Source organism: Rattus norvegicus, chromosome 4, assembly GCF_036323735.1.
Source record: "Rattus norvegicus strain BN/NHsdMcwi chromosome 4, GRCr8, whole genome shotgun sequence".
Taxonomy (NCBI): domain Eukaryota; kingdom Metazoa; phylum Chordata; class Mammalia; order Rodentia; family Muridae; genus Rattus; species Rattus norvegicus.
The window spans coordinates 143372618-143386026 of NC_086022.1; the positions used below are offsets into that span (position 1 = coordinate 143372618).

At 44.5% G+C, this 13409-nt stretch overlaps 1 protein-coding gene across 2 annotated transcripts in view; it reads left to right on the forward strand.

The window, feature by feature from the left end:
- Positions 1–13076, forward strand: part of Edem1 (ER degradation enhancing alpha-mannosidase like protein 1) — a 34705-nt gene extending 21629 nt beyond the window's left edge. Inside the window, exons 7-12 of one of the 2 annotated variants that reach the window (NM_001305279.1) lie at positions 1659–1779; positions 2364–2534; positions 4525–4598; positions 6057–6153; positions 8084–8287; positions 9321–13076. In NM_001305279.1, coding sequence (NP_001292208.1) covers positions 1659–1779; positions 2364–2534; positions 4525–4598; positions 6057–6153; positions 8084–8287; positions 9321–9410 — 757 coding nt within the window. In that variant the 3' untranslated portion in view covers positions 9411–13076. Of the gene's footprint in view, positions 1–1658; positions 1780–2363; positions 2535–4524; positions 4599–6056; positions 6154–8083; positions 8288–9320 lie in introns of those variants that run through there. The other variant, XR_010065628.1, reaches the window with a different exon arrangement.
- The last annotated feature ends 333 nt before the right edge of the window (positions 13077–13409 follow it).

Genomic DNA, 13409 nt, shown 5'->3' on the forward strand with positions numbered 1-13409 from the left:
CTGCAGCTGGCACACACTTCTGTAGCACCTCTCGTGCACGGGGGTTGGAGGGAGTTGGGTGGGGTTGTGGGGCCGAGCTATCATGCCTCCTCCATTTCACGTAATATAAACAGCTATGGTCTCTTTGTGTCCTTACTTACCATCTCTCTTAATTGATTGGTAGCCGTTTGGGGTTGGTCATTGTATAGTATAGTATCCCCAGACCTGGTGGCCTTTTTTTTTTTTTTTTTCGGAGCTGGGGACCGAACCCAGGGCCTTGTGCTTCCTAGGCAAGCGCTCTACCACTGAGCTAAATCCCCAGCCCCCAGACCTGGTGGCTTAAAATATCTCACACTTCCTAAGGGACAGGGATGTAGGAACTGGTGACTCATTGGCTTTAGTCTAGGATCTCCTTTGAAGTACTCTTAACCTTTGAACCATTTCTGCAGCCTCAGAAGTATCCTTTGCTACTTTTTTTTTCAGTATGGTTACAGTGTCATAGAGACTGTGTCAATGGAAAAGCTGTGCAAAGCTGCAGAATCCACTCATACCCCAGGCTTCTTTCCCTGGGCGTTTCTCTGTACATGTATGTAGTAAACGGCTAATACAAGTAATAGCTACTGATCTTCCAGTTTCGTAAGCTTTTGATTCATTTCTACATCTGCTGTGGTTGGAACCATTTTTGTGAGAGCATTTGGGAGCTGGGGTGGGGTGGCTCAGAGGCTATGAGCACAGGCTGCTTTTGCAGAGGACCTAAGTTTGGTTTCTAAACCCTGTATGTGGTAGCTAACAGCCTCCTATATCTCCAGGTCCAGGGCATCTAATGCCTTCTTCTGGCCTGTCTAGGCACCCGCACGTACATGCTTGAATGTACTTGAGTACACTTGCAAATGCACACACACAAAAATTAAACTCTTGCAAAACCACTGTGTAAGGCTTTTGGCTAGAACTGCCTGCCACTTGACTCTCTTTGTGTTCTCTTCCTTACTGTGAGGCACGGCAGAGTGACTGTTGCTACAGCTTTTTTGCTTGTGTGCTCAGACAACCCCCAGAAACTGCAAGTGTGGATTGCCGTGATTTTGAATGCCATCGCTATGTAACGACTCTGCTAATTTCTCTGTGGCGTTGCAGTTTTGCTACTTTTGCTGAAGTGTGCTCTTTACTTTCTGAGACTTGCTATCCCCCTGCCTCACTCCCGAGTGTGGTGATTACAGGCATTCACTACTGTGCCTAGCTCATTTTAGCTTTACAAAATACCGAACTAAATTGAGTAGAAAGCTCTCAGGGTTCCTCCTTGATGCATCTCCACAGACCTGCCCTCCCCCCTTTTTTCTACAGTACTGTGTTCTTTGTGTACCAGAGACTAAACAGTAAAACACGGGCCCCTGCTTGGGTCAAGGCCAGCACAGACCAGTTCTGTTACATGGCAGTGTTCGGAGGCCCAAATGTCAAAGTGCTTTCTGTAAATGTAATGAAGCTTTGATGCTCCATAAAGGATATGTTTAAAACTAGGTTCTTGTGTAGACACCTACAGGCAGTCTTACTGCCAAAGACTTAAGCAAGGAGCTGGGAAAAAAATTAGCATTGATTTTGCTTCAGTGGAACACAGGGAGGTAGACTGCTAAGAGGGACAGAGTGAGCTTCCTCTTCACCCTTGCCTGTGCTCTTCCGACCCACAGCCGGGAAGCCTGCAATGAAGGAGAAGGAGACCCACCGCTCTACGTCAACGTGAACATGTTCAGTGGGCAGCTCATGAACACCTGGATTGACTCTCTGCAGGCTTTCTTCCCGGGGCTGCAGGTATTTTGCAAGGATGTGTTGAGGAGGGCTGGGGAGACACCTCATAGTGTGGCCGTATGAACCTGCACACCTGAGTTCAAATCTACAGCACTGACCTGTCACTTCAGGGTTGGGGAAGAGGGGTGGGCAGGGCACAGAGAGGAGAAGTTAGGCTATTGCTGCTAGTCTAACTCCAGGGAGTAAGGTGGAGAGTGACAGCATCCTGCTTCAACCTCCAAGTCTAAGCATGAGCAAATGTAAACATGTACATATGCCAGCCACACACACACACACACACACACACAGATACACACATAGACATACACAGACACACACACACACACACACACACACACACACACACACACAGAGAGAGAGAGAGAGAGAGAGAGAGAGAGAGAGAGAGAGAGAGAGAGAGAGAGAGAGATAGATTTGTTAAGAATGAGCAATTATTGGCAAAGCCCCCTCTGTCCTTTTGTCCTTAGCATTCTCTGCCTCCTTTGAGTTTGGGAGGTTACTACCACATCTTGATCCCTGTGTGAAATCAGAATCTAGACTTGGAAGTCTGTTGGAATTTTAGATAATTTGCCGCATTGTCTCTCTAGGTTCTGATAGGGGATGTGGAAGACGCCATCTGCCTACACGCCTTCTACTACGCCATATGGAAACGCTATGGGGCCCTCCCTGAGCGCTATAACTGGCAACTGCAGGCCCCTGATGTTCTCTTCTACCCCCTGAGACCAGAGTTAGTGGAGTCCACATATCTCCTCTACCAGGTAACGGCTCGCTGAGCAGTGGTCGCTGTTGCACACTGACTCTTCTCTTTCTGCCTATTTTTGCCTTGCTAGAGTCATTTCTGTTGATTCTGTAGGGTGGAGAAAGTGTCTGCGAATATGGGCTTTATTTTTCTTATCTTAAATGCTCAATGGAAGATGGACTCTTTTAGTGTTTTCCAGATTTGTTTGACCAAAGAACTCTTGTGGGAGCGAGGTGGGAGGTGGGGGTGGGCAGTTTTTTTCTAGTTTTCTCATCTGCAAAAAAAGTACTGACACAAAGTACTTTCTTCTTCTTCCTCTCTCTCTCTCTTTATAGAAAAGTATATTTTAGTCTTTCTTTAAAAGAGGGATTTATTTTTATGTAATTACTGTATTAAAAGAGGACAACGTGGTGCTGTGAGATGTCTCTGTGACAGATGAAACCTGATTCACAAACCTTTCACATGCTCTACACACATATGCACAGTCACAAGCCCATCAAGGTAAACGAAGGTGGCTCAGGGGAGCTTAGTAGGTATGAGTTAGGCAGTGCAGAGGGAGCTTAGTAGGTATGAGTTAGGCAGTGCAGTGTGCAAGGATCCTCATTCTTCTAGATTCTGATGGTAGGATGGATTCCGTGCTTTATGTTTATTACATACTGTTATACTGAATTACACGTCAGTGCTTCTAGTTGCATGCATGAGAGCGAGTTCGTGCATGCGTGTGTGTAGCTGAAACCTTTTCTGCCCTTGCCCAGTTCCCAAATAACAACTCTGAGACTTAATTATTTATGAATAAATGCCTAGGCCATAAGCTTGGGCTTGTTCCTTGAGTAGCTCATAACTTATATAGCCTATTTATTCTATGTGTGCCACATGACCCGTGACTCCTGTCCTCAGTTTCATAGTCATCTTCTCAGACTAATTGGAGAACCTTCCCGCCTGATTATCTCCTCCCGTTCCTATCAGAACTCCTACCTTCTCTTTCCTGCCCTTTGCTAATAGCTGTCAGCATTTTATTGACAGGCGATGCTTCCACACAGTCCACGAGAGATTCTCTCTACCTCTGTCTCTCTCTTTCTCTCTCCCCCCATCTCTCGTGCATGTCTGTGTGTGTGCATGTGCGGATGTTAGTACTCATGGCTCTGAGATCTCACAGGTTTAGAGGCTCTTGAAAAAGGGGAGGATAGGTAATGTCAGGTGTGGTTTCTCTGAGTCTAGAATAAAGTGCAGCTGTGTACACACTCTGTGACCGTCTTTTCACAGATGCCATCAGTTTAGCCCTGCTGCCTGTAGGTTTAACATCTATCCTTGTCCACTGTGTTCTTAGCATCCAGAGGAATCTGTCACTTACATGTTTCTCGTCTTGGCTCATCCCAGTCTCTTAATCTCAGGCAGGCAACATGCTACTTGTTTCCTTTGGTTAGCAGTAGGCTTGAGTTAGAAGCTTGAGGTGGGAGCCTCATCTTCCAGAGAACTTCCTCCCCTAAAATAACCAGAGAGCTGGTGACAGAGGAATAAGGACCTGAGGTTGGATTTTCTGGGTGGTTAGAAGAAAGCGTTCAGGCCTCCTTTTAGAGTCCTGTCCTCCGAAGGACAGTTGTCCCCTCTCTGCCCTCCCAGTGCCATAACTAGATGAGACAGTCTTACTAACCTACTTCTGCATCTTAACGTTTCTAGGGAGTTCTGAGGCAAGATAGAAACTGGACTTGCTCTCTGATCTCTGTGGTATCCACAGGGTGTGCCTTGTTTCTCTTCTGACCATGCTAGGCATCAATAGAGTCAAAAGAGTGCTCTGCTCTGTCGAAGAGTTCCTAACCGTGAATACAGTAAACATGTCACAGGTGTTGGTGGGCAGAACACCATCATCAGATGAAGTGAGTCTGGCTCCGGTCCTTTCGTTAGCTTGGACTCCAGCGCTCAGAGAGCCTCTGCAGGCCCCACAGTGAGCTTTGGCGGTGTGTATCTGTTCCAGGCCTTTCTTGTGTAACACTCTCTTATGTCCTGTCTAGGCGACCAAGAATCCCTTCTACCTCCATGTAGGAATGGACATTCTGCAGAGTCTCGAAAAATACACAAAAGTCAAGTCAGTTTACTAAGTTCCTTTATTTTATTGTTTGGATGCTTGTGATTGACTGAGAGTTATTCTGGAGAAATATTTTTAAGGTTTTAAATTAAAAATTTAAATCTATTTATGTATTTTATGTGTATGAATGCTTCATTGCATGCATGTTTGTGTACCATATGTACCTGGTGTTCTGGAGACCTGGAGAGGACATCAGATCCCTTGTAACTGGATTATAGATGCTTGTGAGCTGCCACACGAGTGCTAGGAATTGAACCTGAGTCCTCTGGAAGAGCAGCCAGCGCTCTTACCACTAAGCCATTTCTTTTGTTTGTTTGTTTTTTAATATTTATCTGTGAGTGTGTGTCTGTGTGGGAATCTATACTTGGTTGTGTACTGCCCATTGTGGATTCTGGGAACCAGAATGAGCTCCTTAGTAAGAACACTGAATGCTTTTGTGCTGAGTCATCCCAGGTCCCTTAGTTATGATTTTTTAAATTATGTTTATTTATTGTGTGTGCATGCATGTGTGTATGTGAAAAGGGGGTTTGTGAGTGGAGGTCTGAAATCAGCTGCAGGAATCTTTTCTCTCCCCACACTGTGTGGATCCTGGGGAGTGAACTCAGGACATCAGGTTTGATGGCAAGGGACTCAGTCACCTCTTCAGCCAGGAAATATTATTTGTATTTCAAATGTGAAGTACACATTCTAAATGTCAGTTTGCTAGAGAAATGGTTTACCTTTCGCTGTAGTAGAATTTCTTCATTACTGTGGAAATTTATTTTTTATGCCACCCTCCTTCCTGTAGATTTCAACAAACAGTGTTCTTTTTGAGAAGTTTTTTATGCCAGTAATTCATTAAAGCACATAAGCAGCATAGACGATATCGAGAGTGAGATATTCTTATGATTATACCTAGAGATCACCATGGTAAACACTGAAGTGCCCATGCTAGAATCTTCTCAATATATTTGTTATATTCATGCATATGTCTTTTGTGTGTGTGTGTGTGTGTGTGTGTGTGTGTGTGATCTATAAAAACATTCCTCAAAAAAAAAGCAAACATTCCTCTATTTTGATTTTGTGGCCTGCTTTTTTGTATGTACCTCAGAAATGTGTGATAGAAAATACTGTCTTAGGCTATGCTAATACTAATGCAGTTCCACAAATAAGTGGATAGCTAAGTCAGTCCTTCAAAATTTATTGCCAGTGATTTTCATGATGCTGAGTTTCACAACACAGTCCTCACCTCAAGCTTGGAGCTAACCTGAGAAGAAGCAATCCAAGAATTCTCTCAAGTAAATTTGCAAACAATTCATGTTAAAACAAAAGCCAGGAACTACTCTTTGACCCAGCAAAGTTATTTTTTATGAGGTGTTAGAGAAGTAGGCTGATTCTCCCTGTAACAGAATATTCTGACAGGCAATGAGTGCAGGGGAAGGAGCCTACGGCAGGGCTAACTGGACCCTTGTTTTGTAGATGTGGATATGCCACGCTGCACCATGTCATAGACAAGTCTAAAGAAGACCGGATGGAGAGCTTCTTCCTCAGCGAGACTTGCAAATACTTGTATCTGGTATGTGTGTTGCAAGATTAACCAGAGGTATTTAGTGCTTCAGAGAGGAAACATTTGTGCAGTCTTCTGTACAAGAAATATTTACTAGTCACTTGTCTACATTGTACTGGATGTTGTACTTTCTGGGAGTTACAGGCCTGGTCAGGACAAAAGGATATTGCTGTCTTTCATGGTTGTTAACTTCCTGGAGAAGTTATTTGTCATGTAAACAGAAATGAGCTCATGGTTGGTTGTTGTGGGAAGTGCTGGTAAGGACGGAGAGAAAATCAGCTTTGCTGGTATTCTGTAGGCTCTGTGCGGAGGAAAGCAGTGTTGAGCTCAGAGCCTTGTGCAAACCAGGCAGGTGTTTTACCAGTGAGCTACACTTCCAATATGAGAGTGGTGTTTATGGCTCTTGTCATGTGGTGCTGGCTCAGAGGTACAGCAGAGCCTCCTGGTCCTCCTGGGGGTAGGGGGAGAATGTCTGGACCTAGCAGAGACCATGGATTATATAGTTATTTTTCATTGTATCCTTTTGGGAACTACAGCTTACATTGAGAGGTCAGCCAACTTGCCGTGGTCTTAGGGTGACCGATTGGCAGAACTGAGGCTTGAGTCATGTCCAGGACTATTTCAGTTTTTAGATTCTGTCACAAGCATGTGTAGTGCCTGTATGCTCATGTGTGTAGGCTCTCTTCTATCATGGCTACATACAAACAACACTTTGCAGGCACAAAGGATTGACTCAAGGGCAGTAGCAGTAAGGATAGGTTGTATCCTTTAGTTCACTGGTTCCCAGGCCTGGGGCTAGCTAGGTAGCAATGACCCTAGCTAGAGCCCCTGTTAAGACTTCCTTTACATTGAGTCCAAACTTTTGAAGAGAATTGGGCTGGAGAATTGAATTTTGACAAATGCCTGTGCTGATCTTGTGTGAAGTCAAGTTGTGGCTAAGGTGATGGTAAAGTCTATGGTTTTCCCCTCCAGCATCTGTTTGTGGCCCAGGGTATACAAGGTGGAGGGCAGTTAGTTCTAGGGTTAGGTGTGAGGACTCTAGGGAGAGGTTTGAAAACTTTCTGGGGAGTACTTATAGACTGCCTGATCCTGGACCTGGGGTTTCTGATTCTCTGGTTCTGGAGAAGGAGTGAGGGTCAGGGTTCATTCAAGTATGCAAATTTAAACAAAAATAGAGCATTGCTACTTTGGGCTGGAAATCGGGACTTTTTTACACTTTATTTATTTATTTATTTATTTATTTATTTTTCCGGAGCTGGGGACCGAACCCAGGGCCTTGTACTTGCTAGACAAGCACTCTACCACTGAGCTAAATCCCCAACCTCGGAAATCAGGACTTTTAACTGATGCCTTTTTATCTGGTTTTGTTCCCTAGCAGCTCAGAACCCTTTGCTGTGAGTTAGTTCAAAAAGTTCTCCAATTACCAGTTGTAGGCTTGTTGTTAAAGTTGGTCTTAGGGATTGACCCCAGGGGCTGCGTTTGCTCTGTAAGGACTTACCAGAGCCATATGCCCTCCCTAGGCCTCCCTTTCCCTCTCCCTCCCCTTCATCCTTCCTAGCTTCCTCTCCTCTCCTCTCCTCTCCTCTCCTCTCCTCTCCTCTCCTCTCCTCTCCTCTCCTCTCCTCTCCTCTCCTCTCCTCTCTTCTCCTCTCCTCTCCTCTCTTCTCCTCTCGTCTTCCCTCCCCTCCCCTCTCCTCCCCTCCCCTCCTCTCCTTCTCTTTTCCCCCGCCCTTCCCCCACCCCTCCACTCCCCTCCTCATCCCTTCCTCCTCCCCTTCTCTCTTTGTGCTATGGCTAGCCTAGAACTCACTATGTAGACAAAGCTAGCCTCAAACTCATAAAGATTGGCCTACCTCTGCCTCCCTAGGCTGGGGTTACATTTATGTGCCACTCTACCAGCCAATGTGGTTTTTTTATTGCTTCTTTTTTCTGTCTTTAGCTGTTTGATGAAGAGAATCCAGTACACAAATCTGGAACCAGATACATGTTTACAACTGAGGGCCATATCATATCTGTGGACAAACGTCTTCGGGAATTGCCTTGGAAGGAATTCTTCTCTGAAGATGGGGAGCGGGACCAAGAGGAAAAGTTTGTGCACAGGCCTAAGTCTCAGGAGCTTAGAGTCATTAACTCCAGTTCTAATGTGAGTTGCTTTTTCCTCTGCAGGTGGGAAAAGAGAAAATATTAACTCCTTTTGTAGTCAAGAGTTCTGACGTGAAATAGATGGCACACTTGGATTGTATAATTTGACAAGAGTTCATAAAGGGACTACTTACAAAGGTGTACTCGAATGTAGAGAAATTATGGACCAGCAGTATAGACATCAGTCCTGGCTGCAGGGGCAGGTAGAAAATAATACAGCATCCTGGAGAGGTAGTCTTGCATGGAGCAAGGCCACCGGCAGGTCTCACTGCTTAGATCTGGATTCAGGGACATTCAGAGAGGAAGCCAGCAGTATCAACACCTTCCACATCTCTTCATCTGATGTCTCTGGAGTGGAGTTGTAATTGTTTTATTTTGATGCAAGGTTCCATATACTAATATAGCACATGCTGGCTTTGGGCTCTGTGTAGTGGAGGCTAGCCTTGAGCCCCTGGTTCCCCAGCCATTAACTTCCTAGATTTACAGATGGGTGTCACCATGCCTCACACTGTCCTTGATCTCTTACTGGCAGTCCTCCTTGGCTGTTTCCACAAGAAGCCAGAGGGCAAGGAATGTTGCTGTAGTCCATCAGAACACTTGGCTAGACCTTGTTCAGGCTAGACCAATGGAAGAGGGTGAAGAGGGGATCCATGGAGAAGATTTCAGCTAGACTACCCACCACCCACCAGTAGGACAGGGAAAGGAGTCACTCTTTTAAATTACCTTGTTCATTGTTTTGTATTTTGAGATATGATCTCATATAGCCTTCAGTGGCTTCACATTTGCCATGAGTCAGGCCATTCATTCAGGACATTGGCAGTGTCTGGAGTCTTTTTTGGTACAACTGGAGGAGGGGAGCTGTTGCTGGTCCCTTAAGTGGAAAAGGCCAGGGATGTTGTTCTGCTAACTATCCTTTAATACACAGAATAGTTCCCCAGAACGGAGAGGCATTTGTCTGAAATGTCGCCAGCCATGGGCTCACATTCCCTGGGTTTTTAATTTAAATCTCACATCTTCTCCCTTTTGTCTTCCAGTGCAATCGTGTTCCTGATGAGAGGAGATACTCCCTGCCCTTAAAGAGCATCTACATGCGCCAGATCGACCAGATGGTTGGCTTGATTTGACCTGCTCACCTCGATGTGGCCAGACCTTAAACCAAACCCAAGCATACCAAAATCTCCTCTGAGGTGGAAGCGGTGGAGTCTGTCCATCTGTGATGCTCTAGAAGTTTCTGTCCAGCTCTTACTCACCTCTGGTTGAATCTTGCACTTAGTGCTTTCCTTCTGTTTAATAAAATACTCTTATTTTTTTTTTTTCTGAAGGATAAAATTAGAAATGGGAAGCTCCGTGGCGAGCTTCTTGTGATATACTGATGTTGTTAAGCACAATGGATATAGCCTCTCTGGATTATTCTTCCCAACTTCATGACTAGAAGCCCCTACGTGCTGAAGTATCGCTACCTCTTTGCTAGAGGATCAGGAATGCAATTCCTGTGTAAAGATTCTGAGGGTCACTTGGCATCATACTTACTGCAATCGAAGTGTCATCCTTTGTCTCTTACGGGATCATTGGGCTGTCCCCGAGATAGCCAGCTGTGGTCTTTGGATCACATGAGGGAAATTCACTGCATCCTAAAGTAATTTATTCAGTGTTACTTGTTTTAGTGTAATGGTCTAGCCAAAAAATCTACAGGCAGCCTTTAAAGTTAAGTTGAAATCTAAGAGATAACTAACAGATCTTTTATACTGTATTTAGCATTTATTTTGAACATCACCTTACCTGAAGAACTTCCATGGTTCCAGAACCAGGTGCCTTCTAGGGAGAGGAAAGCCCTAGGGTTGTGAGCTTCCGTCCCTCGTGCTTCATAGCCAAGGATGCACAATGCTGACCGTCTTTGGCTTAGACTTCTGGGTTGTTTTTTTTTTTTTCTTGGCTTATGTGTAGTGCCAATTAGCTAATCAGGGACAAAGAAATGATCAGATGACTTTCTGACATCCTTGAGCCATTTCTCTGTGTGATATGGACTTTAGATTAGTGCCTTATGGGTTTTGTTTGGGCCATGGGCTGTCACAACCACTGCTACAGATAGCCCATTTTGTATTGTCATATGATGGGACCAATAAGGAGCAGGGTGTGTGTGAGGACGATTCCTGGAAACCAGTTTGTCAGTCTTTGCCTTTAACCTATGATTTTTAGCCAGGCATAAAGGAGGAAATTACGAGGAAGAGCTTTTGTTGTTTCCTGGTGAAATGAGAAGCCCTGCGAATGGGAAGTTTGCTCAAACTGTTCCTAAAAAGCAGAGCTGGGCCTGCCCCTGGCTTGGCCTCCTTTCACTGGGACAGGTCAAGGCATCCTAGGCAAAGGGTAGGAAGTTTATGAGAAAGCTGGTCTAACCTCACATATCTTATGTCTTCCCTCCACACTATTAATAGACACTTAAAATTATTTCATTCCAGTCTCCTATAGCCAGGGAAAAAAGCCTCATCTGAATCATTGGATTTTTAGTTAAAAGGGAGAAATTATAGTCTTTCTTCAATATGTGGTACTGTTTTGAAAATAAATATAATTCAGTTCCTTGGCAAGTTTAGAAATGGGGTTTCAGAAGTGACTGTCATCTTTTAAATACTTACTATGCAATTGGTTTTATTTATTTAAGAATATTGAATGTTTTTCTTTTGATCTCACAAGCATTGTTCTATGTCTTCAATGTCTCATCTACTGTATACAAAGCTTTCTTTGAGCAGATTATCTGTTTTACATATTTCTCTAACTCAGTAAAAGTATTAAACATATGCATGCACAGGCCTGTGTGTGCACACCCCTTTTTACCTTTGCTCCAGGCACGTTTACGTGTGACTGTGAATGACCCGCTAGGGACAGTGAAGACATCAGGGAAGGAAGCGCCCCTCAGGCTTCTCTTTTTCATCTTCCCCACATCCGTCTGGTTGTTTGGCAATGGCAGTGTATGTCAGCACCCAACAGTTCTCTCTCATCTGGGTTCTTGTTCCGTTGCTCTTGAGCCAGCTTGGGTTACTTCTTCCTGTGCTCTTGCAGTCGTGATCTGTGTCTGGAGGTACCATGGTGCCGTGAGTGCTGCCAGTGGGTCTCGGGTACAGGCAGATGTGCCATGTATTTTTACTAAGTCGTAAACCCTCTTGACATTTGGGTACTATGTTTCATCTGTTAACAAGGCTGAGGGTAAGGAAGATAATGCCTATAAATTTTATTATTGAGCTTCTAGACTGCTCAGACCAAAGTCAATGATTTGTGGGGCTGGATGAAGAACACTGTCTACTGCCAGTCATATAAAGAACATTATTTGAGTCAAGTTCGAAGCCTACTTGCTTGCTTCCTGAATGCCAGCAGCTGCGATGTATATATTACAGTATGTTTGCTATTCCTTCCAATCTGTGCTGAAATACGGGAAAAAATTTTTCTAACTCACTGCTTTGTTCCAGAAATGGCTGGAATGTGAACAGATAGCTGCATGGATGTTTGTGACCATGCTTGTGCTCCCAGGAGTAGCCAGCATCTAGTGTCCAGTTTGGCCAGCATATGCAAAGTTGCAGACTACGTGGCAGGCTGGCTGTCGTATGGTTAGTTGTGGTAGAGCCCGTTCTACAACCAACAGGCTTGCCTTAGCTGCTCTAAATACTGTGACAGAGCAACTCCATTCTCCTGGAAGAGGCGACAGAGGAATGTTTGCCTTTCTGATAGCTTTGGTTGCTGTGGAAAACAGGCTTGTTTTCCAAACCTCCCTAGAGTTCTCCCTGCTCTTTTCTCGGAGCTTGCTTTTGGTAAGTGGGTCTCTAGTTCTGACGTCTGGGCTTCTCTTGTCTTGGACTGTGGACTCTGCACATGGCATTCAGATGGTTTTCTGTGTGTCGAAATAAAAGCATGTGAGGGTAGTTCCTGCCCGGAGGACTCTCTCGGAGTCCATGCTTTCCTGGTTTGAATGTACGCAGTTGTCTCTCAAGAAAAGTGACCCTCTCACCCATCTCCCCACCAGCTCAGTGAATGAGTGCCCGCTGCGGTTCTTCACTTTGGATCTTGTAGACTCTACATTAGACATCGCTTTTCTTCAGGGCTCTGAGGTCGTGTTCTCTTGACATGGACAAAAATAGTGCTGGTCAGAGGGTAGGGCGGCTGGGTCACCTCAGGCCCAGAGTGGCCAAGCAGGGACTTGAGAAGAAGGTGCTGCTCTTTGCTTTTCTGTCCAAGCTGTCCAGCACCTGATCTAGTGCCTCTTCCCTGCAGGGCAGGGACCCCTAGTGAATTGGAGCCAATGATGGGTGTGGGCCTTGTGGCTGTGACTCAGTGGGGCTCAGGTTAAGGTCCCCCTTGAATTTGGATGCGAATAACCAACAGATATCAAGTACCTGTGAAACTGCTTCACTGCTTCTCTCTCTCTGAGAGGGAAACAAATAATATTTTTCAGGATATTTTGTTTTAGTGTTAAGTAGCATCCCACAAGCTGCGTTTTTATTTATTACACGCACAAAAAGTAAATGTGTTTCTACAAAATAAAAAGTCTAGAGTTGGACACTCTGGGCAAACTTACTGAGATGCACAAATGTTTCTCTCTCTCTCTGTGATGTGCAATATGCTTGGCGACCATAGATATTTCATGTTTAATCTGTAAATATGAACTGTATTTAAATTAAATGAGAGATTTTTGTAAAAGGACCAGACGTTCTTTTATAAATGTACTAAGGAATATCTTGTTCTTTGAAATTTATTAGGATTTTTATGGATAATTTTTATTAAAAGATTCTCTTTTTGAGTTGTCACTGCGTTTCTCCTTTGCATGCTTGGATATATTCACTTTTTTCAGGACAAGGGAAAATCATTTGGAGAAACCGTAAGTTTCAATGACTAAAGTCTTTAGTTTTTTGTTTTTGTTTTTTTTTTAAGATTTATTTATTACTTATTATATATGAGTACACTGTAGCTGTCTTCAGACACAGCAGAAGAGGGCATCAGGTCCCATTACAGATGGTTGTGAGCCACCATGTGGTTGCTGGGATTTGAACTCAGGTCTCTGGAAGAGCAGTCAGTGCTCTAACCACTGAGCCGTCTCTCTGGCCCCCTGTTTTGTTTTTCTAGGTTTCTTTGTGAGATTT